This window comes from Vidua macroura, chromosome 3 (genome assembly GCF_024509145.1).
Source record: "Vidua macroura isolate BioBank_ID:100142 chromosome 3, ASM2450914v1, whole genome shotgun sequence".
Lineage (NCBI taxonomy): Eukaryota > Metazoa > Chordata > Aves > Passeriformes > Viduidae > Vidua > Vidua macroura.
The window spans coordinates 6725464-6747445 of record NC_071573.1 but is presented as its reverse complement, the minus strand read 5'-3'; the positions used below and the strand labels follow the sequence as shown (position 1 = coordinate 6747445).

General features: G+C 42.0%; 1 protein-coding gene across 1 annotated transcript; it reads right to left on the bottom strand.

Moving 5' to 3' along the window:
* Nucleotides 1-2206: 2206 nt before the first annotated feature.
* BFSP1 (beaded filament structural protein 1) lies at nt 2207-19961 on the bottom strand. Its single transcript, XM_053973861.1, has 8 exons — nt 19591-19961; nt 13345-13405; nt 10306-10401; nt 9419-9511; nt 8612-8719; nt 6228-6448; nt 4848-4933; nt 2207-3536 (listed from the first exon to the last, which is right to left on the bottom strand). The coding sequence occupies exons 1-8, from the start codon at nt 19959-19961 to the stop codon at nt 2590-2592; spliced, it is 1983 nt and encodes a 660-aa protein (XP_053829836.1). The 3' UTR covers nt 2207-2589.
* Between the last annotated feature and the right edge of the window lie 2021 nt (nt 19962-21982).

Genomic DNA, 21982 nt, shown 5'->3' with positions numbered 1-21982 from the left:
CCCCATAAAATTTGGGTACTTTTTAGCTCCTGTGTTCCCACAGCAGAAAGTACATTTCATTTTGTAATACTCTACCATGTCTGCAGCAGTACAATCTGGCAGGGAACCTCCTGATCTAGTTCTGGTTGCCTCAGAAGTGAGAATGTGCCTGTTGAAACCTGAGTCTCATTCCAGTCTCTTGTTGAATAGATGCTTGCAACTATTTCACCATTAAACTTTAGCATTTAGATTCTCACTTCATTGAGAATCTGCATTTAATGTAGAGGTTAGCCCCTAAAATTACAAGATTTACTATACACTTCAGCATGGTCACTATTAACCAGATACTACTAGTGGTTTTCTATATCACTTTCATGCAAATATACAGAAATTTAACAGACTGTAGCAGAATTTAGCCCCTCACCTCTTCTTAGTCCTTGACTTCTGCTGGTTGCTGCCCAGGCAGTGCAGTATGTGATTTCCTTCAGCAGTAAGTGCTATCAAACCAGCTTTAGGGGCAGTTCTTACATCACACTGAGATGCTGAGCAAGGGTTACAGGCATCATAAACCAGGTCTGGGTCAGCAGCCAGTGGTGGCACCACAGCACAAAAAGGATTAAGGTTGTGGAGGTATTCACACGCTGGACACCTCACCCAGGCTGTCCTGACATTGCCTCTTTGCCATTGAATGGGGCTTTTTGTATTCTGAACGTTGGGTTCACTGTATTGCAGTGAAATCAGATGGACTGGGAGAGGGGGAAGAATACCCAGTTCCCTCTAGGTACTGCCTGAACCTGTTTATACTCTGCTTTGTGACAAAATTATTAAACAGCCTGCCTATTGCTGCAGTGAAGGTAAGTTTTGGGTTTTTTGGGTTTTTTTTTTTTTTGTTTACCTTGCAGCAGTCAAACTCTTTCAGCAGCAATTATTCTGGGCAGTTTCTCCCAGGTCACCAGAGCCCAGCTTGCATACACATTGATAAATTCCTTCTCTGTAGTTATTTACACTGTTAATATATTAAACTGAAAAGCAACATGCTCTAGTAAGCCATGTCTGGAATAAACTCCCACAGCATTCCAATAAATCAGCATCGACAAGAAGTCCTGACTAAAATTGTGACTGTGAGAGTCACCTGTCCCTGTTTCAAAGAATAAGGTGCCACTTTAGCAGACATAACAATCACAGTAGATCAGATGCTACACCTGTGCTGGACCTCATGAATGAAATAACCAAACCCAACATATTATTGAAGGAAAGTCTTGGGTGCTGTGAGGAGTTCCTGAAGCTCAGACTTGTCAGCTCAAATGGCTTTTAGCCTTGTTTTGCTGCAGCTGACAGGAGTTAACAGGCAGAAAGAAAAGGCACAACAATGGTGGAAGCTGAAATGAAAACTTAGAGAACTGGCATCGGATTGAACAAGAAATGTGTAGAGACTAATCTAGTGCTGCCCTTCAGTAAGTCTTGGGCTTTAGTGGGATCATTTGTGTGCCTGGAGTCAAGCTGAGGCCTAAAGCATGAGCACTTTTAAGTAGAGCCCACTATTTACACACATACAAGCAAAATATTTGCTTTCCCTGATTTTTTGTGGTTTTTTTTGTTTTTTTTTTTTGTTTGTTTGTTTGTTTGTTTGTTTTCTTGAGCTGAAAGTTTCTGAGAGCTGCAAGAGTCTGTTGTTGCTGCAAGTGTTGCTTTTTCCTTCCCCAGGCATGGGGAGGTGGAAAGGTACTGCTTATTCCAACAATCCTGTGGAGCCCCATGTGACTGCAGGTGACAGGAGTGAGACAGGATCCTGTGGCAGTATGAAACTCTACAGTCCAAGGAAATACTTAAAAAGAAAATATCTAAATACTCAACCTTTGGCTGCAGTCTTTACAAAAGCTCGTTGGCATTCATAAGTACATTAGTTGTGTTGGTGAAGGACAAATAGTAGCTTTTGTAAGGGAGATGTCCCTTCAGGGAATTTTATTCTGAGAAGATCTGCAGTAAGAGCTTATCTTGAGTACAGGAAGTTTGTCTTTATTTCCAAAAAGAAAGGTCTGCCAAGCTCATTGCTATTTAAAGACTCTGAAAGAGAGAGCTCTGGAACAGGTTATTTAAGAGGTATCCAGCCCTTTCCCTGGAAAAACTCCTGCACACCAGTCAGGTGATGTTTACAAGTACGGTGTGTGAGTCAATGTTATAGGCAAAATAAACCCACAGTGAGTATCTTTGGTAGAGGGCAAAACTTTTATTAAATGAACCAGGATGTCACAAGTTAACATTTGCAGCTGTCTCAAAGATGGGGGGTCGTAGAGCAGTTAAAGGAGCAGTAGAGGAATATGCAAATTTGTCCCGGATACTGTGGAAAGCCAGGCAGCTCTGTCATAATAATTTCTTCCCATGTGTCCTAATCATGAAAATCAGTTGCATAGGATGTGCCCTGGAGAGCACTAATGGTTGTTGCACCAAAGGTGAGCCTACATCAGACAGAATTGCCATCAAGGTTTCAATCTGTGCCATACCAAACAGCAAAAATCTCACTACTGTATCATTCGGTCAGGAAAAAAACACGGTCATTTAATAACTATGCCAGACAAGTCGACTATCAGAGGGTATGTGGGTATGTGTTTCTTAAGAGCCTTTGTCACCTGGTTTCTTCTTGCTTGTCTTCTCTATCATTGTCTCAACAATCATTGCTGTCTCTTCATATGTCTGAATTCTGTCATCTGAAAACTTCTCAATGGACTCCACCACCTCCACCTTCTCATAGCTCATGGAGCCAGGTAAGGCTGCTTCCCTGAACAAAAGACCCTGCTTATCTTCTCGCTCATATTCTGTCTCTCGGAGGAGTCCTGGCTCAGTTGGGCTTATCAGACCAGAGGAAGGAACTGTCTCAGGCTCCGAGATGTCCGGGTACTTTGTGATTTGCTCAATTTTTCCTCTTGCTTTTTTCCCCCATTCAAGCACATCTTCTTTCCCCTCCTCTCTCTGTTTCTCTGGGAGTTCAAATTCTTCCCTCCTTTCACAGATTTCCCCTTTCTCTTTTTCTGGTGGTTCAGCAGGTTCTGGCAGCTCTGGTATGGGCTCCACATCACCACCATTCATCACCTTCCCATTGCCAGTGGAAACTGTGATCCCTCCCCCAGCAGGGATAGAGGGGGCCAAGATGCACGGTTCTTCATAGCCTTCCTCCCCTGTCACCAGTACATAACGCCCTTTGGGATGGGCCTCAGACTTAGCCTCTGGTTTCTTGTGGACTCTTATTTTCTCCCTCACAATATTACACAATTTATCAAAGGCTTTACTTATCCGGGCTCCATCAGGTACGTCCTCTGGGCCCATTTCTTTTTCATCAAATTCTGATCCTTCTTGCTCAGGTTCACACCTGACTGAGCCTTCATGCCTAAACTCCATCTGATCTTGGTCAAAACCTTCCAGAGTTCTTTCGTACATTCTTTCAGGCGAGTGACTGTCGGTTATGTCTTTTGACATCAGCTCCTTTTTCCTGGCAATTTTCTTTGTCAGGCCTTTTTGCCTGGGCTTTACACTGGCAATGTCTTGCATGGCCTGGGTGATATCTAAAGAAAAAATCAAAGCAAAGGGAACAAAAAACAGTGCTTGAATGCAGTCACTGCAAATGTTAGTGCTGCCTCTTGCCCTCACTACTGCAGGTGGAGAGCCTTTGTATCCCAGGGGTCTAAAGCCAAGCTAGGCATCTCCACACATGAAAATCTGGAGTATGAACAGATGTTGAGAGGCATGTCAGGAGGGAGCAGCAGTGGATGGCGGTCACAGACCTGAGAAGCCACCCATCTACAATGGCATCACTCAGACACTGTCACTGAGCTCTTAGAACCCCCTGATTCTGATCTCCTGGGCAATCAGTAGCCACAGATCCCATGACAGCTTAGCAGCAGCAGGAGCATAGGCAAGGTACTGATTTCCATGGCATGAGAAACTAGAGCAGAGGAGACAGGGGTTGGTACTGGTAATTACAAGAACACGGGGACAGACAGATATTAACATATTTTCTCCAAGGCAGCTGTTTTGTCCCCTGCCACAGTACAGTAACACACATGAAATACCATGCTCGTCATGCAGGAGGAATCAGTGGTGTGTCTAGAGACAGGCCAAATCCTCAGCAGGTATAAAACACCACTTTGCATGACAGCAGTTATTTACAGCTGCTGAGGGTCTGGCCTAAGGCATTATATAAATGCCTCAGGCCATTTAATATAAAACTGCTTCAGTCCACATGGTAGTTAGAAAAATTACAGCTGCATTTCAAAAACATCTCTCATACGATGGTTTGTCTCCATTCTCAAGGCAGTTTGTCATTATTAAAACTCCAGTGAGCCTCAGATTTAAGTCATATGTTAGAACCTATCACACCAACTCCTTTGTTAAGAGCAGTCTTGCTCATTTAGCCCTGGCCATTTCCCTGTCAGCAGGTTTACAAGCATCTTAATTCTAACAAGCCAACATACAACATGGAGAAAACATCATTCATAGGAAAACAGGCCTCAGAAATGGCCTGTGGCGCTCAACACGCCTTGGTGCTCTTCTCACATCACTAAAGTGCAAACAGACTCAGAATGAGTCAACACAAAACCTGCAGCTCTTTCCACCATTTCAGGTGCCTTTTTGATTTTACTCTTGATTGGCCTAAGTCGTAAACTGTAGAACTTAGCAAAGAAACTCTTTTGCTTATGGCTTTGGCCTTTGACAGCTTGTCTCAAGGCCAGCTGAGCTAAGCTGAAATTTATGCATTTACAAGCCTGTAGTCAGGCTGTCATGACTGGTGGCCATATTAAAGACAGATGGACAAACAGCTTAAAATACAATGATGCTTCTCCTGACAGACACAAAAAGACACATCACAGGTTTACCTCTTCCCCTCGAAGCCTGAGGCTGGGCGGGTCGGTAAATCTGTGTGAAGAGTGTGACTGGGGTTCCTGCTATAGCAGAGTTTAACCTGTGGAGAATATGCACATCCATCAGTTCTCTCCCCACCATTTCAGTGAAAGCAAGTGAAATTGTGCAAAATTAAGCACAGAGGTTAAAGAAATGTATTTCTCTGTGGTGAAAAGTCAAAAAGAATGGCAGGAACCTGTTTCTTGTCTGGGGAAAATCAAGACAGCCACAGCACCTTCACAGGAATGAGGCTGGTTTCTGCCAGCAGGACACATGGTAAAGTACACCAGTAATTACAACATGCAGCAACAGCTTTGCATTTAGCACGGCACTTTGAAAAGATGGGAAGTTTTTAGATTGGCAAACAGTCAATCCAAGCCTACCAGAGGTCAGCAAGAACTGTAAATCCATTTTTACCATGCTGGCTGGCAAAATAGGAAATTTAGAGCAGTCTTCCTTGGAAAACATTCGAGGAGTCAGTAGTATTAAGGGTTAAAAATTAAAATTGAGAGGCAAGCCCATTGTAAAACAGTTACTGTATCTTTGGCCTCCCCAGTCTGCTCTGCTGTAATTTGAGATATTTTGTCCTGCCAGAGACCCCGTGTCAATGTGATTTTTGGCATTGAGAATTACTCTGTGAAGTCTAGTTAGACTAGACTTCTAACTAGACCTCAGTGTCCAAAATAAGACCCTGAAAATTAATTAAATTCCCATTCCCCACACATAAGGTGGACTATTTAGTGAGTGTTCTTCCCCTGCATCTTCTGCACAGCCCAGCGCAGTAGTCTGGGTGCTCAGGGGTCTGGCTCTGCTGCTGTGAAAGATCCTTTTCTCCACTGTGGCTGATGGTTGACATTAGAGGGAGACAGTGCTCCTCTGTAGGTTTAAGCACAACCCAAATCCCTGCCAATTTCTTGTATTTTTCCTCTTTCTCCCCACGCCTGAGGAATGGCTTTGCTGTGAAGAATGCTTTGCTTTACAGGGCATTTGCTTTGTCTGCACCCTCCAAAAATCAACCTGCTGGTAGTGTCGAGTAAGTGTCACCAAGACCCAGTCTGAGGAGAGGATGTTCAGATTGCTTTTGTGTGCTCCTGACCTCTGTACACCGATGCCAGGACAGCGTATGGAAAGGAGACTGCATGGACAGAAAAGCCCAAAATGGCTCTGACCCTTTCCTTGGCAGAAGTTTGACCAGATTTTGCACCTATTTATATTTCTATCCCTAGATATCTACCAATGAAAGGCGTGAAAGTGCTATAGCTTTGGGTGAATCAAATGTCCTTAAACATACGTTTTTCAAAGGCGATAAAAGAGATCACAGGTTCCTTTGTGAGTGCCCAGAAATCCAGCCTTACCGGCTGTCCTCATTCTCGATGATCCGTTTGTACCGTTCCAGCTCATTCTCCAGGGACTGCTGGTAGATCACCAGCTGGCGGCAGTCAGTGGTGTACTTCTCCAAGATCCTCTCAGCCTCCTCTATCCCCTTCCTAAGGTTTTCAATCTGCTCATTGTAAAGCTGAATTTCATCGTCATAACTCTCCTGGGTGTTTTTAATTGCTTGCTCCAGCATGGTTGTCTGGTAAACAAAATTGGTGGTGAAAGAAGAAGCTTTGAAAAATTCACCATCCCCATATTTTAAGCATAATGAAAGGCAAGTCATGCTTTATTTACAATGTGATGCTGCACTGCTGAAACACAGGAGCAATTTCACTACCTTTGTTCAGTTATTCAAAAAACAGTAACTTATCACAGTGGGCAGGGCCTCACAAGGACAGTAAAAGTCCTTAACTGGGAAGACGAGCTCAAGAAATACCCACTCCTCCTTCTTTGTGGTCTGCAGACAGGACAAATAAGACCAAAAATCTCATTTTAAACAAAGAACTCTCCTTCTGAATTTAATTCTTCGGCCTTTTTCTTCATCGATAAAACCAATGAGCACATCAACCAGGAGGTGGCAAAAGTCGCCTTCCAAAAATAAAGGTTGAGTTTCAGGTGGGATATTTCACCCTGTAAATCTGCTCTCACTTTCTTCTGCTATTTTTAGCTATTTATTATAGTTATTTTGTCACATTTTTCCCCCCACATTTCAAAGAGATGAACTCACAAAAAGTTAATGGGGCAATAAGTGACTAATGAATTCTTCAATAATTGATTTATTTCTATATGCTTCAGGCAAGATTAAAAAAGGACTTTTAAGAGCCTAAATATAGAAGTGATGTCCCTTGTCATTGGTTTGGTTGTGTTGTAGTGTATGAGTAGACTGGGGCTCTTTTCTGTTCAGTGCTCATGGGGTGGTGTCCATGACCTCTCAGGCACATGGCTGTCAGGTCCAGAAACAGGAAAGCAAAGAAACTTGATGACAGCTCAGTCATCAGATCCAGCCTTCACCATCACAAGCAACTATGTTACTGACTTCCACTCATAAAGCTATCTCATTCTTTTAATCTCAAGGCACAAGAATGTATGAATGAATAATCTATTTCTAAATGGGATGGGAAGATTTGATTTTGAAAGCAGCACTATTAATTCCCCAAAGACTGCCTCTCTCCATCTGCCAGCAGAAGGCTGATTTCCTCCCCTTTTTCTCTATATTGATTTACTATTTCATCTCTATATTGATTCCTGTCCATCCCAGAGTGCATGTGTCCTTTCCACCAGAGCATCAGACGTGAGAAAGAGACCAAGGAAAATACACTGTCCTGGCCCTAATGAAAGAAGTTATGCTCAGGAAGTTATGACCTGCTGCTATGGCTCTCCAAAGGAGTCGAAAATCCCACCAAAAGATGTTTTTGTCAATATTTCATTCCTCTCACCTGGAGAGTTGGAGATGGACAACTCGAGGCACAAAGGAAGCTGCACTTGGGGTCATTCTCCATCCCATCGACTAAAAAATATTCAGCTGCATGGAGGTAGAGATGCCATTGGCAGCTATTCAGATCTTGTTTCTATCCACTGCAGCCTTCAGCTGCTCCTCCACCTCCTGCTACCCTCAGCCCTGCACTGCACTCAGGTTTAAGGCACTGGCTGGAGACAGAAGGTTGATTTAGGGCAGGTTTGGCTGGGAGATGGGCAAGGACAACTAGTCAAAGTCTTGGCCAGACATTTTCTGCAAATCAAGGCTTGGCAAAAAGCATATGGTTTGTCCTGCTGGTAGTGTCCAAGCACAGGAGAGATGCTGGCTTAATGCTTAGTAGTGACATGGATGAAGGCAGAAAGCCAAATGTACCTCTCAGGTTTGCTCCCCAAACCTGTCCAGTTCTTCCCACAGCAAGCTCAGCATTGGCTGTGGCAGTGATAGAAAGGATTGGGCAGAGCCCTGAGGGTTCCCCATCAGTTTTCATGGAGCAAATTTCCAGCCAGAGCTCAGCAAGTAAGGAAGTCATAGGAGTCCTGTGGGACTTTTCCATTCACAATGTCCTGCTGATTCTGTCCTGCAGGAATCCAGCTGCATTGTGGAAACCTTCCCTCATCAGACACTCTTAATAATAATAAAGACAGCTTCATTGCACCTACAATACCTACAGCCCACCCTGGCCATCTAAACCTGACAATTTGTTCCATTGAGAGAATGGGAATGAAACAGCTGAAGAAAAAGATGGAAATCTAAAAGAAAAACACACCTCCAAGTCCACCAAGTTAACATAACCATGTTAAAGACATGTTAGAGGTTTTACCAAGTGACCATAAAAAATCAGTTCATGAGCAACATGGTTGTGTTTAGGGCTAGTGATTCCAATACCTCTGTCTGCAGCTTGTATTTCTGTGCCTGTAGCTGGCAGAGGATGCTCTTGTATTCCTCCAGCTGGCTCTGCAGAACTGGGATCCTCCTCTCTGCTATCAGTTTTTCCTGGTTGGAAGAAAACAATGTGTGTACAGGAAATTATGTTTTACTCCTAGAAAAAGCCAAAAGAAATTGCACTACTGGAAATAAACTGTAAAGACAAATAGAAAATGGCAAGAGACAGATAAAAGATGGGTATTGAACCTCAAGCCAAATTCTGTTGAATGGTGGCACAGGTTTAAGAATAAAGATATCAGATGGCAGGACTGTAACAGTAGAGCTTAGACCCTGTAAACCCGTTCACATCTTCTTTCAAATAATGAACATTCCTGCCATAGCCACTCATATTGGTGGAAATCACCAAGTTTTCATCTAGTCTCTATCAATTAATTTCATTTAAATTTTCACCACATCTCACCCCTTCAGGATAATATTTCCTTTTTCTTCAAATATTCATATATCCTGCCAGCTCCTCCTCAGAGAAGAAACACAACTACTTCAAATACCTTTGTATCACACATTTTTGGGACTAATATATATGCTGGAGTGCACCTGACAAAGCTAATCTCTCTTTCCTCATTGATAGAGTTTTTCAAAGCTGCGGTAATTTTTTTTCTCCCATATTCACTATTCAGTACTTACACATTGTTTTGACAGTTTTCACCTAACCTTGGAGCAGAAGTTAAAGGATCTGGGAGACTTTAGTTGTAAATATTATATCTTTCTTACTTAGAGGTGCATGCACTTCCCACCAGCCATACTTGCCTCACATATGCCAGTGGTTATTGGGGACACACGAGGAGTTGTCTGGATGATCTGCTGCAAGACATTGACATAGGTCTGGATTTCCATGAGGTTCTGTGATAAGGTAAAAACATTTTCATTAGAAAATGCCATAGCAAGGTAGACATTTCCATGTACTCCTGGGGCTTATTTCTAGATATGTAATGCTTTTATCACGTAAAAGTCCAATTCATGTTCAGGCTTGGGTTTGGAACACGATTTTATAACTGCTTTTGAGTGCAGGAGTGCTAGCAGTTTCATCATAATGAGGTATATCACAGACTTTTGGCTAAGGACTATACAGTTCATAGTCTTAATTGAAGATTCCATGATTTCCAGTTTCACAGGAGATTTTCAAAATAAGAATCACAAATACCTTTGCATGCAGCCTGAAAAAAAAAGAGTCACTTTTTTCAAAAGCAGCAAAGATGGGGCAGTGGCCTGATCCCAAGACCCACAGTTCTCCCAGGAAGAAGGCAACAAATGTTAAAGTCAGGTGCAGTGTAATCATACAACCACAGGTATATGTCTGCTGCTTAATTAGCGTGCCCTCTCCCAAAAAATTGGATGATGAAAGCAACAGCTTCCTTAGCATGAAATATAAGATAGCTTGATCAGCACTTTGCATTAAACCATGACACCAGGTTGACAAATTCAAGACTCTGCTACAGCTGTAGTGACTGGACCCTGAGAAGTGTGTTTGGGTGCTGGAAACCATCCAGCTGTTGTACCCACTGAAAATAAGTAGTGCTAAATGCACCCACCAAAACACAAATGCAATTTGCTTTAATTTGCCACCATTTGATCATGGAGAAGGGCAAAGTTCCACATCCATCTCTACGAGGAAAACAGCAATTTCAGCCAGTTACCTTCTTGTATCTGTCCTTTGTAGCATTGATGTCATCCTGCAGGAACTGGGACTCGATCTGCAGCTCCAGGTTGCACAGCAAGGCCTCATCAGCTTCCTGCAATGCAGAGAACATGTGGCATGGGGTGGCTGAGTGCCAAACCCCCAGCAGTCCCACAGGCACTGCATGAGTCACTGTGCACCTGGAGCAGCCTGCCTGGAGTGTAAGAGCTGACTGGAACATACAGCAGTATCATGACACCAGCAAACAGGAGCCATGTTATTCACCATGCCCTGCACAAATGTAGTTTACAATAGAGTTTGGCACTGGCACTGTCAAAGTAACACTGGGAGCCAAGTAGTAGACATTTGAAATATGAGATTTTGATGTTAAAATCTTGAAATGGTGGATGAGTCTTAAACAAATGATATCAGCAGACTAAGGCATTAATTTCTCTAGTGTCATGACAAGATCTGAGGTATCCTGATGCCTTTTTAAGATCCCTAGTGAAGAAGTCCTTCTAAAAACCCAGGATGCTCCACAGTATTTGCACTCTCTTTGGTATGTTCTCAAATACCAAAAATGTTTGTCAATTTGGAGCCATTTCTGGAAATAAAAATGATAGTTGACCAAGTTTAGAAAAAATCACCTTGCTGCACAAGTTTATAATACTTTGGGATGTGCAAAGACAAAAGTTCCTAACGTCCAATTAGTTCAAAGAACAAACCATATGACTAGCAACCATGATCTTAGAGTACACAGGTATGAGAGGCACTGGTTTTTAAACCTAATGAAATCTCCATTTCTGTTCAAAGGCCTAATTTAGATTTTTCCTAATTTACGTTATTTAACACAAAACAAGGAATTTAGGGTAATTTCCATGGAACTTGGCAATATGTTTTACAAATATGTGAGAGTAGTGACATGTTTTATTTTTCTATTTAATGCATTATTTCTTGTTTAGGTTTTGCATTAACTACGAGTGTAAAACATAATTTTTGAGAAAGCATCTTAAAAAATTTTAACTGAATCTTCCTTGCAACTCTATAAAACTTGCCAGTTCCTCCACCAGTCTGCAATTTGCCTCAAGAAAATCCTGCTTTCTGCATTTAAGTCAAAGAATAAAAAAAGAAGTATTTGAAGGAATCACTTTCAAATTACCCATGTGCCATCATCAGCTGTAAAAATACCTCTGTGAGCGGATCATGGGCTGCAAACAAACCACGGAGATCTGTGGGTGCAGCACATGACTGGTGGAAGAGGATTTTGCCTTTTGCATGCATACAGCACGCGCTGTTCCAAAAATGTGTAGATGTTGGCTGTCTCATTGTGCTGCTAAGCCTCCCAGGCACACAACTCTCCAGCAGGCTCTGCTTTGTGAGCCAGGGGCTGATTCAGACACATCCAGCCCAGCACATTCAGAGCCAGCCATCAGGAATGCCCGCTGCTTTTCTGCACTCCTCTCCCGTCCTATTGAGAGGAAGATCAGCAGGACAATGGCCACGTTGGGAGGCTTGGGAGGGAGCCAAAAAAAGCCTCCAGGCCCTTAGATAATACCTACAAGCAAATATTTCTGCGTGGGATAAACAAAAGCAGTTTTTGGCTTTCCAAATGTTCCTCAAAGGGGGAAAATAATTCTGCTTTTATTCCATGCTTTCAAAGCAACCAACTTCCTCGATGGAGCTGTGTATCAGAACAGTGCAGTGTCTACATGTTTTCTTTTGAACTTTGCAGTATTTGCTAATCACTCAACTTCTGAAAAGCCATTCTGCTTTATGTTATGATTCCAGAACACTGGTCCATGTGCTGAAGCAATATTTTCAATACTGTGGAAGAGAAATTCTTTAGATCTCTCCAGAACCAGTGTTTTCCCAGCTGTCAGATAAAGAATGAGTTTGCACCTGCACATGCAGGTTTTCAGGCCACATCTTGGGCCCTGTACAGAAAACCAGCAATATTCTCTCCAGCACTTGGTGCTCCCAGTGCAAGGAGCTGCTGCAACAGGGGTGTCCAGGGACATCCTGGGATAAAAAACACCCTTGTGCCTTAAGATTTTGTGAGCTGTGCCTAGGGTTGGTGAATCAATTAACTTTTCTTTAGCTGCAGATTTATTGAGAGGAACTGTGAAGACAGACTTACCAGCTCCAACAACCCCTTACAAAAGAGACAACGTCAATAATTTTTTAAGGGTTTGCAGGATGTTCAAGAGCAGAGTGTTGTGGAAAACAACTGATGCAGGATGTCGAGAGCTCACTGGAGATAGAAATGCTAAAATGCACTTTCTGTCTTTTCTTAATATAAAACATGCATATCATTGAAATGACAATGCTCCAGCAGATCAGGTCCAGCCATTTGCAGCAAGGAAATAAAAAAATAATCGCTATCTAATCCACCTTTAATTGTTTTCCAATACAGAAGATGAATGATAGCCTGTGCAAAGTAGAACTGGGGAAAGATATAATACTATGTTCTTCATCCACATGAAGGCTAGCAGCAAGAGAGGGTGAATCAGGATTTTTCAGTTTCACAGACCTGGTTTGGAAACTTCCAAAATACTTCAGCCAACTTTTATCTTTCTCTGAGCTTTATATTATATTAAATGTTGTTATTTTTATTTTTGCTTTTCCCATGGTATTAGTTTAAGAACATGTATCTTGATATAAAAGGAACAAAACAGGGGGAGCTGTGGTTTCTCTTTTATTTGGAAACCTAATGGGAAGCTGAGGGTCTGTCCTGGGAAGGGCCGACCATATCCTGCAAGGGACTAAGGAGCTTTGAGCTTCAAAACATGGACTTAATCAGAAACTTTTCATGGCATAGTTGTCACTAGTGACTGTATTTTAATACAGTACCTGTGTTTAAAAAGTGTGGGGAAAAGGTATGCACACGCCAAGGCTCAGACACTTAGACAGGGAGGAGGATGGAGAAGGGCATAATGACAAGAAATGCCTTACTCTGACATTTTATCTTCCCACTGCTTCTTCAAAGCAGCTCGCTGTAGTAAATGAAACCAAAGGGAAATAATTGTACACCTTTTCCCTGGCATTTTCCCAGACTTACTTTATTAAGGCGTTCCAGAGTTTCTTTTAGCCTCTGCTGATATTCACGTTCGTTTCTATACCTGCAAGAAGAGAAAAGGAGATAAAGTTCAGCGGTACATCCCTCTGCAAACTGCATTTTTAAATGTGCATTTAATCTGTCATGCACAAGATATGCTTCATGCTAAGGGAGAATATGAATCTTGAAAGGGCCCAAAAGATTTATTCACGGATTAGCATTAATTATTTTTTGGTCCCAGACAGTGAGAGTAATTTCAGAATTGCCTAAATTCTTGTCTTCAGCTTACATAACAGAATACAACGAAATGCCATATATTTGCTATAACTTTTTTACAGAATGCCCAAGAATAGATTATCTACAATAAAAGCATATTCCATATGCTACAGTGACAGCCATTCAGCAGTGATTACTCTGTGAGGATTTGTTACAATGGCACATGAACATTTAATTACATTGGTCTTGGTTTTCTATTATACCTGCTGTTATTCAACAAGCACTATAATGACAGACACATTAAACATGAAGACTGCATTTTTACATATTGACCACGTAGAAAAGATGTTGGATTAGGATGCTTAGATGGATCAAGCTTTGTGTCCCCTCTAATGGTAACTTGTGTGTTAGCTTGGTCAGAACAAGTGAGCCTTAGTAAGGACTGCATTTAACCAACTATTCTTATGCTTTTATAAAATGTCTACAAGTGCATGAAGTGCATGTTCCTGATGCCGAGATGGATGTATGATGTATTTATGTTTGGTTTGAGGAAACAGCACATATTCTTTAAGAATTAGGGCTCCACATTTGTATGTAAATAGAATTATTTTCTAGAAAATCCTTTTAGCCACAGAGCACAAAACTTAATTGTTGATTATTGTAATTTATTCCCTTCCTTAAGTAAAAATCATATGAAATTTTTAACAGTAGATTTGGCTTAATAAGACTCCATTAAAAAACAAATAAACAAAGAAACAAACAAAAAAGCCCCTGAAAAACCACCAGCCAGAAGCAACTTTGGCAACTTTGCCATCAGTACTGAACAAGTGACTTATCAAACTCCAACAGCAGCAGAAATACAGTCTTAACCCTTTAAGTTTAACACTTTTCTTTCCCTAAAATAATAGATGTAGAGAGATATAAAAAAACTGTCATTATCTTACTTTCTACAAGAAACACTCTGGTGGGTGACAAGTCAGCTCTGGTGATAAGGAGCCTTCATTTGCAGTAAAAACAATGGACATCAATACAAGCCAAAATTCAGAACTGAACATAAGTCCCTGTCTGTCTTCTGAAATCATTGATCCAGCCCAGATGTGCTGTCGATATCAAAGGGATTTGCTCCAGTCGACAGGGAACTTGACAGTTCCTGGACTGAACACATCAAAGATCTAGTTGTAATGATCATGTCAACCTCAGTTCTTCCTTTTCATCTCCTGAAGGACGAACAACCAAGTTATTATCAACTCTTTCAACACATACTGAGTGAAAGCTGAATGGATGATGTCACTCACAAACTGACCAGGACCACAAAGGAAGAACTTGGCAGAGCAAGGAAATGGATTTAACCTGGTGCTGTGGTTTACCAACTTCTTCTGAAATCCCATAATATTAGCAGTGTTGGTCACCGGTCTATTTTCAATTCTTACATGAACAGCAAAGAACCAGGTGAAAATGATGAGGTTTTATTTCAGTATTACTCCAACAAATTGCTGATAAGACTAAAACAATGTCCTTTTTTGCCAATTAGTACTAACACCAGTTTCACTTCCAAGGCTAGAATATTTTTCAGCTTCAGAAGTGAGACTGCCTTTGTTTCAGGTGTTTAACAAATAGTTCAACTCCAGCCAGTTTTCTATCTATTTAAATTTTTTTATGTGTGCACTTGAAAGTAAACACTTTCTGACAGCTGAGAAAGAATGAAGCAAATTGTGGCATCTTGTGAAAATCAAATACACAGTTGCAATAAAAGGCTGGTTTTCCACTCACAGTAATATACAACCATCTGATGGATTCAGTGTCTAAACCTCGGCCCTAATGTAATTCAGATCTCCCTCACTGCTGGATCCTCACTCAAAAGATTTTTCAGTTACTAAAATATTCAGCTACATTTTCCTTCACTCTCAAATAACCCGAATACGTGCTGTGCCACACAGCCATAAATCCACCTGGCAGCTTGAGAGAGTTAGTATTTCATGATTATCCTTTGAAGGAGAATTCCTTTCAAGTGATGTTCAATCTTTTCCACAAGACCAGTGCAAAAGTGCTATGGACCTCTTTGAAATGCTTCAGAGACCTCAGGATGCCTCTGTGCCAGCTGAAATGTATCTGTAAGTGCAATGGCTGGCAAGTCACAATCCTGCTATGCTTCAAAGTTGATTTTGATGTTTAGTAATTAGCTAGTCATGTTCAAATTTTTTTTTATTAGATGGTTGCTGATCAGACATTCCTGGGGCTTAAGAGCCATGAAGTTAATTTGCTTCATTAAAAAAAAAAAAAAACAACAAAAAAAAACAAAAAAAAAAAAATAAAAAAAAAACAAACAAAAAAAAAACCAAAAAAACACAAAAAAAACCAAAACCAAAACAAAAAAAAAAAACCAAACCCAGACCCACAAAAAAAACAAAAAAACAATAAAACACGAACCTTCTCACCTAGTCAGATAGCTTTAGGTTGGCTACAAATGTTTTTGGACTTTTGAAAGAAAAGGGATGTTAACTGGGTTTTTTTTTGCATAGGGGCAAAGAATGGAGGGGAGGACGTTCCAGACTCAAAGAAAGCAGATCAGAGGATTAACGATTTCAATTACCTCTTTTTTTTTTGGACCCTGCTTCTGCTGCAGTGCAAGGGCTCGCTCCCCTCCAAAGAGGAAACAGCAACAATCCACCCCAGCAATGCACAATGGCCAGATACTCAATTTGGTGTCAAACCTGAGCCTTTCATCTGAAGAAAAATAGTGCCTCTCTGTTGAATCTTACTGAACTCCTGAACCTCTTGACTACTACCTTTGTCATTTTCTCTTTCCCTGATGCACTTCACTAACCTTCTCTCAACAGACAGCAATTTGGGTGCCAAGGACAGCACAGACTATGAAAGAGAGGTACTACAAGGATGATGGACAGGCCAGTAATAGTTGTCACCCAGGGTCATACCCTGAATGCTCAGATGAGCCCAAGAGGGCTGTGCTCTGCTGATTTATGAACAGATTCTACCTGTGTTATCAAGAAGCCACTGCCGAGCAGCTGACAGCCACAGGGCAAAATTCTGGTAGATTGTGGAGAGTGTGGAGGGCAGGCAAATGCTCCTCATCTTAGCTGCAGCAGGATAAAGTCCTTCCTATCACCAGAGAAGCAGCAGCAGTGCCAAGAAAATCCCTGCAGACAGGGCTGGAAGGCAGCTTTGCCAGTGGAGTGCCCATATCCTGGCTATTGTGTTTTACCACTTTTCATTTTCTCACACATGTTGGTCTCTGCTGCGGCCCCAAAGGGTGTTAGCTCATCAGAGTATCACCACGCAGCGCATCTTGGAGAGCACTGTGCCAATTACTGTGTCCAGGGAATCATATTGCATGTTCAGAATTCACTGTATTAGCAGGGCACAATTTTTTTAAATTAAACAATTGATTAGTAAGACTTTAATTTCTGAAGTCGATTAATCCTGTTCGGTCAAGACCGCTAAAGTCTGGATTCCAGCATCTTTCCCAATATCATGGAGAGAGAAATACCATCCTGTCCCACAGCCAGATGCAATGTTGTTATAACGGTGGTGGTCAATAAAGGCAGCATAATTAGTCTTTTTATGAGATGCATCCAGACTATTCCCAGCATTGATTTTTTTTTTTTTTTTTTTTTTTTTTTTTTTTTTTTTTGCAACTTCAATAGAAACAATTATCCCCTGGTACAGAGTCTGAACTATTCTTGTTAATGAGGAAAGCTATGAATGTGACCATAGAGGATTTAAATATAAATTTTAATCTAAGTTCTACTTTTTAATGGTTCATGAACATTAATTGCACAGACCTAGTAGTCTCAGGCCCTACTCTGTCTAAATGCAACTTTAAAAGGCCTATTTATATAAATGTATCTTAGAAGGTTTACTTAGATATAAATCAATTACCCCAAGAGTGAAGGTGAGTGAAAGAATGGATTGTAAGAGTCAAAATTCTTTGAATTAGTGAAGGACACAGACATTTGTCAATTAATTGATTCAAAATGCTCCCCTCTAAGAGATTTTGTTAATCCTAGTGCACCAAAAGCTTTACAGTTCAAAATGCAGCAAGAAACCTGCAGTGCCTGTTGCCAACAGAATGCAGACTCAGGGAGGAGAGCAGGTCTTCAGCACAGGAATGTTTCTGGTTTCAGCAGCCCCTAATAGGGCACAGAAGATTATTCCTCCCATATTTTGTTTAGGGGCCTTTGTTTATGACTTTCAGGAACTGAAATCAGAGCCATCAGATGGCAGAGAACATGTTACCAGACCAGTGGCATTGTTTTAAAACCTGCAACTCAAAATCATCCCAAGTTTTTGAGACACTGAAGAAATGTTCATCTCTGTCTTCTAGACAAATTCAGCAGCTCCCAAAAAAAAAAAAAAAAAAAAAAAAAAAAAAAAAAAAAACAAAAAAAACCACAAAAAACCACCCACCAAAATTCACTTGTTGATGTAAACCAATTGGTGCAATTTGGTTAAAAAGTAGACACTATCCTTCCACTGTCATGGCCCTGTGTATCTTTAATTTTTAAATTGCAATTTTTTGCTTTGATTTAGTCAAAGTTTCCTTCTTACTTTTGTTTACAGTTGCTCAGTGAGCATCCCAGGATTGTACAACAAAGTACCACCCCTTTTTTTCTAGGAAGCCACTAACTACCCCTTTAGCAGGTCCTAAATCTTACTTTCTGAAAGCACAGTCCTTTTTCTGGGTGTTGTCTCCTCCTCTGGATTTTCAATGCCCTGTATTATTCCCCGCCTATTTACAGTTTGCTTAAAGCAGCTCTAATAAAAGCAATTACTTTGTGTCACATTACTAATCCTGTACTATTCACACAGATTTTTAACTAACATGCAGCTAGAAAATTAAGTACTGAGTGTAGTCAAATACTCATGGGCACTGTGCAATAAAAACACAGGAGCAAGTACCAGAGTCAACAGCCAAATTACAGCATCGACTCTTAGTTGAATTTCCTGCTCATAAATATTGGAATACAATTCTGCCTAATCAAGTAGTTATTACCCACTGGCACTGAGTCAGGACACTGTGGACATCTGGCCACTGGCAGCAATCAGTGCCTCAGTGCACCTGGATGGGCTATTCTCTCCTGTCAGATGAAAAAGAGAGATCAGGGCTTGGTATTTCTATAGGTATGCTGTAGCTCACAACCCCCATGTGGCTGTTCATTTGACAGTGTGCCAAATTTTCATGGGTGAAGTAGCCAGATAGACATTTTGGGAGTAAAAAAATCCCTGACCAATAAGTAACAGGAGGATTAAACTCTTTTGTCCTGTGAGCAATGCTCACCAACTCTTGTGTAATAAAGCCATGTGACCAAAATTCCCTGTTGCTGGAGGGAAGGCACTCATCTCCATCAGCATGTGAGGATCCTGCTCTTTGATTTATGGTCGCGCAGAGGTTAAAGAGGTGAAATTAGGGGAAGCCTATTCTTACTGTTTTAGTGGCATGAGATGGAAATACAAGATGCAAGTCAGAAGAGGAGGGCAAATTTTACACACCAGGAAAAAAATGTATCTCCTTTCCTTTTATGTCACATCACAGATGTGGCTGGCACAGACTGGCCCAGGTGCTTCATAGTGGCTGTAAGTAAGAGTTTCTCACAGACATCCAGCATTTCAGGAGATGTTTGGCATTGTGTAACTCTGGGCTGCTCAGACACAACACTTGCTTTGATACACCTGGTAGTCAAATGGGGTTATTTCCTCTTTGCAGCTCAGAGCTCAGTTCTCCTAAGTCTAATGAACAACAGCAGCCAACGTGTGCCAGGGCTGCTGCCGTGGAATGGAGAGGGCATTTTCCCATCTAGGAGCAGTGAGACCATAAAAGGCAGGGCTGCAGCTCCCTAAGTCCTAATACCTTACTTTTTGCCATGGGCTTACATGCCATCCCTCTTGACAAATCTGACACACACACAGAGGCATCAGCCACGCACAAGAAGTAGCTGGTGACACTGAGCCCATCCTTACTACAAAGATTAACTGTGGAAATGACACTACCCATCCACCATGGATTGTAAGCCTTACTTGTTGCGGTACTCATCGAGCATGCGCTGGGCATCCTTCTCCTCCCGCTCCAGCTTGGCTCGGTCAGAAGCCAGCTCCCGCATCCGCTGCCTGTTGAACTCGATCTGCCCAGCAAAGGCTTCGTCCAAGCCCACCAGCTCATCCATGCGCTGGAAGGTCTCCAGCTGCTTGCGCAGGATGGTGTTGCGCTGCTCCAGCACACGCGCCCGGTTGATGTAGCTGGCGAAGCGCTCGTTGAGCTCCTGCAGGTTCTCCAAGCCCCGGGCTTGGGCCAAACTGTCGAATTCCGGGGAGCCTCGCAGCTCATCGTAGGCATCTGACCGCTCGTACTTCTCCTTGCGTACCTCACGGAGGAAGCTGCTCCTGTACATGGCTTCAGAGGGGCTGTGCAGTGCCGGGGTCCCCTCTTGTGTGCCTGCCTGTCTCTCCAGTTTGGACCTGAATTATGTCTGGGGGGTTTGGGGAAGAAGAACTGAACATAATCACCCCCCCCCCCAGACAATTAGGACTTGTCTCCAGGGTGGTTTGTGGCACTAAAGGCACCATCTGCGGCAGTGAACTAAATAAATCCCAATGGCCCCGCCTTGGTGCTGCCCATCCAGGCATCAGCAGTTCAGAGGAGCGGCGGGCACAGAAGGGCTAGGGGCTTTTCTTTTCGAGCATTGCAATTGTGTACAGCCAGGATAAAAGAGAGCAACGTCCAGCTTTCACCCGGTGGATTAAAGCATTATCCATGGAAAACAAAACAACTGCTTTGCAGTTTTGGAGGCTGAGCTCAAAGCCTTTCATGGCTGTGCTGGAGGGAGAGCTTTGTCCCATGGGGGTGTCCCCAGGGCTGTGCACAGAGGCCTTCTGCTGAGACAGGATTTTGGTGTGAGTGGATGGCAGCCCTTGTTTTTTTGTCATTTGACAGTATTCATTTAGAATGATGGGATAGTATATAAAAATTAATATTATTCCAGCTCCATGGGCAAGATTTGGACATTTGGTTCTCACTTCAGACTTCATGTCAGGATTTTCTGCAGGTTGATTCTACCTGGCATGAGAAGCACCCAAGGAGCAGTGGTATTAAAACCCCTGGCTTAACAAAGCCTCTTTGGGAAGCCACTTTCTTTGGGGATAGCCCAAAGCCATGTCACCTCATGACTTGGTGGACTTTCCAGGGGGAGCCACCATTCTTCCTTTACTTCCACCGTAATGGAGTCTTGCGTGCTGCCATTCCCTGAGAGGCTTTAATTTCCCCTCATTGCATCTCCTCTAGTATTTTTTTTCCTGTCTTTCACTTTGAAAAATCCTATTTCTTGGACGCATTCTTCCCTAATTTACTTGCCAGACAAAAAGCCCAACACCAAGCCACTCCAATTTTGAGATCTCTGTTAATAATTCATATAAAAGTCAATTTCACTTCTTAATGGTCATATCTTAAATGAATGCTTAAATCTCATGTATTTTGAAGATCAACGGATCTCAAGTCACTGATGGCAAGTACAGAGGTGAAGAAAGCAGCTAGTGCTCAGCTGACTCAAAAAGTTCAACTTCAAAAAGAAAGTCTGGGTTCTCTGCTACTAAATCTGAATCAAAAGAGGGAAAAGTTCATTAGACATTTCCTACATATTTCTTATTCTGCTTCAGATTATTTGGAAGTGCCATGGGGAAAGATCAAATGATTTCTCAGAAAATTAAATTAGGCTGTGCACACAGACCGTGGAGCTCCATAGTCTGCTTCCAAAGTATATAAATAGCAAAACAGAGATAGATCTTTCAGAAATGTCTGGGATCTTTATGAACCAGTGAATGTGAAACCACTGGTCTCCATGCTGCACAAACATATCGGCGTTTGCAGCTCTTTGGCAGGGGCAGCTTGCTTACCCCAACAATGAAGCTGAGCTTTTAACAAAGTTAGTCTTTCAGAAGAGATCAGAAAGTAGATTCTGCTGGATTGTGGGCGCTGTATGTTCATGGCAAGAATTTTTATGGCTTTAGACAGCCTTTCAGTAAAATAATAGTCCATGTAAGTGCTATTCCATCTCTCTCTCAGTGGCTGGAAGAAGCACTGACTCTGTGCTGACCTTAACTTCTTAGGCAGTAAAAGTACAAGCTTTTCAGTGACTCACCATGTCCCTAAATGGAGTAGTCTGTCTGCAGGAGAACCCTTGCAGCCCCAGTTTTTGTTATTGAAATTTATCCCACGCCTTCTACTGGGAAAATCTGGGTTTGGTATAGCCATGCTTTGCTATTACATGCATGTCTCTAAGGTGAGATCCCTGATTCCAAGACCTCATCTTGGGCAGCTTCCATTGTTGACTTGCTATAGACGCAGCTTTACCAGGGCCAAGGCAAGATTACATGACTCAGGCTCTGTGTTAGTGACTTTTTGAGATGGAGGTGACTT

What these genes read in the sequence shown, in the direction of transcription:
- BFSP1 (XM_053973861.1), bottom strand. Translation starts at nt 19,961, where the DNA reads ATGTACAGGAGCAGCTTCCTCCGTGAGGTACGCAAGGAGAAGTACGAG. An exon ending in CTCGATGAGTACCGCAACAA is followed by an intron (nt 13,406 to 19,590) that starts GTAAGGCTTACA and finishes CTCTTCTTGCAG; the next exon opens with GTATAGAAACGAACGTGAAT. An exon ending in CTCTGGAACGCCTTAATAAA is followed by an intron (nt 10,402 to 13,344) that starts GTAAGTCTGGGA and finishes TCTGCATTGCAG; the next exon opens with GAAGCTGATGAGGCCTTGCT.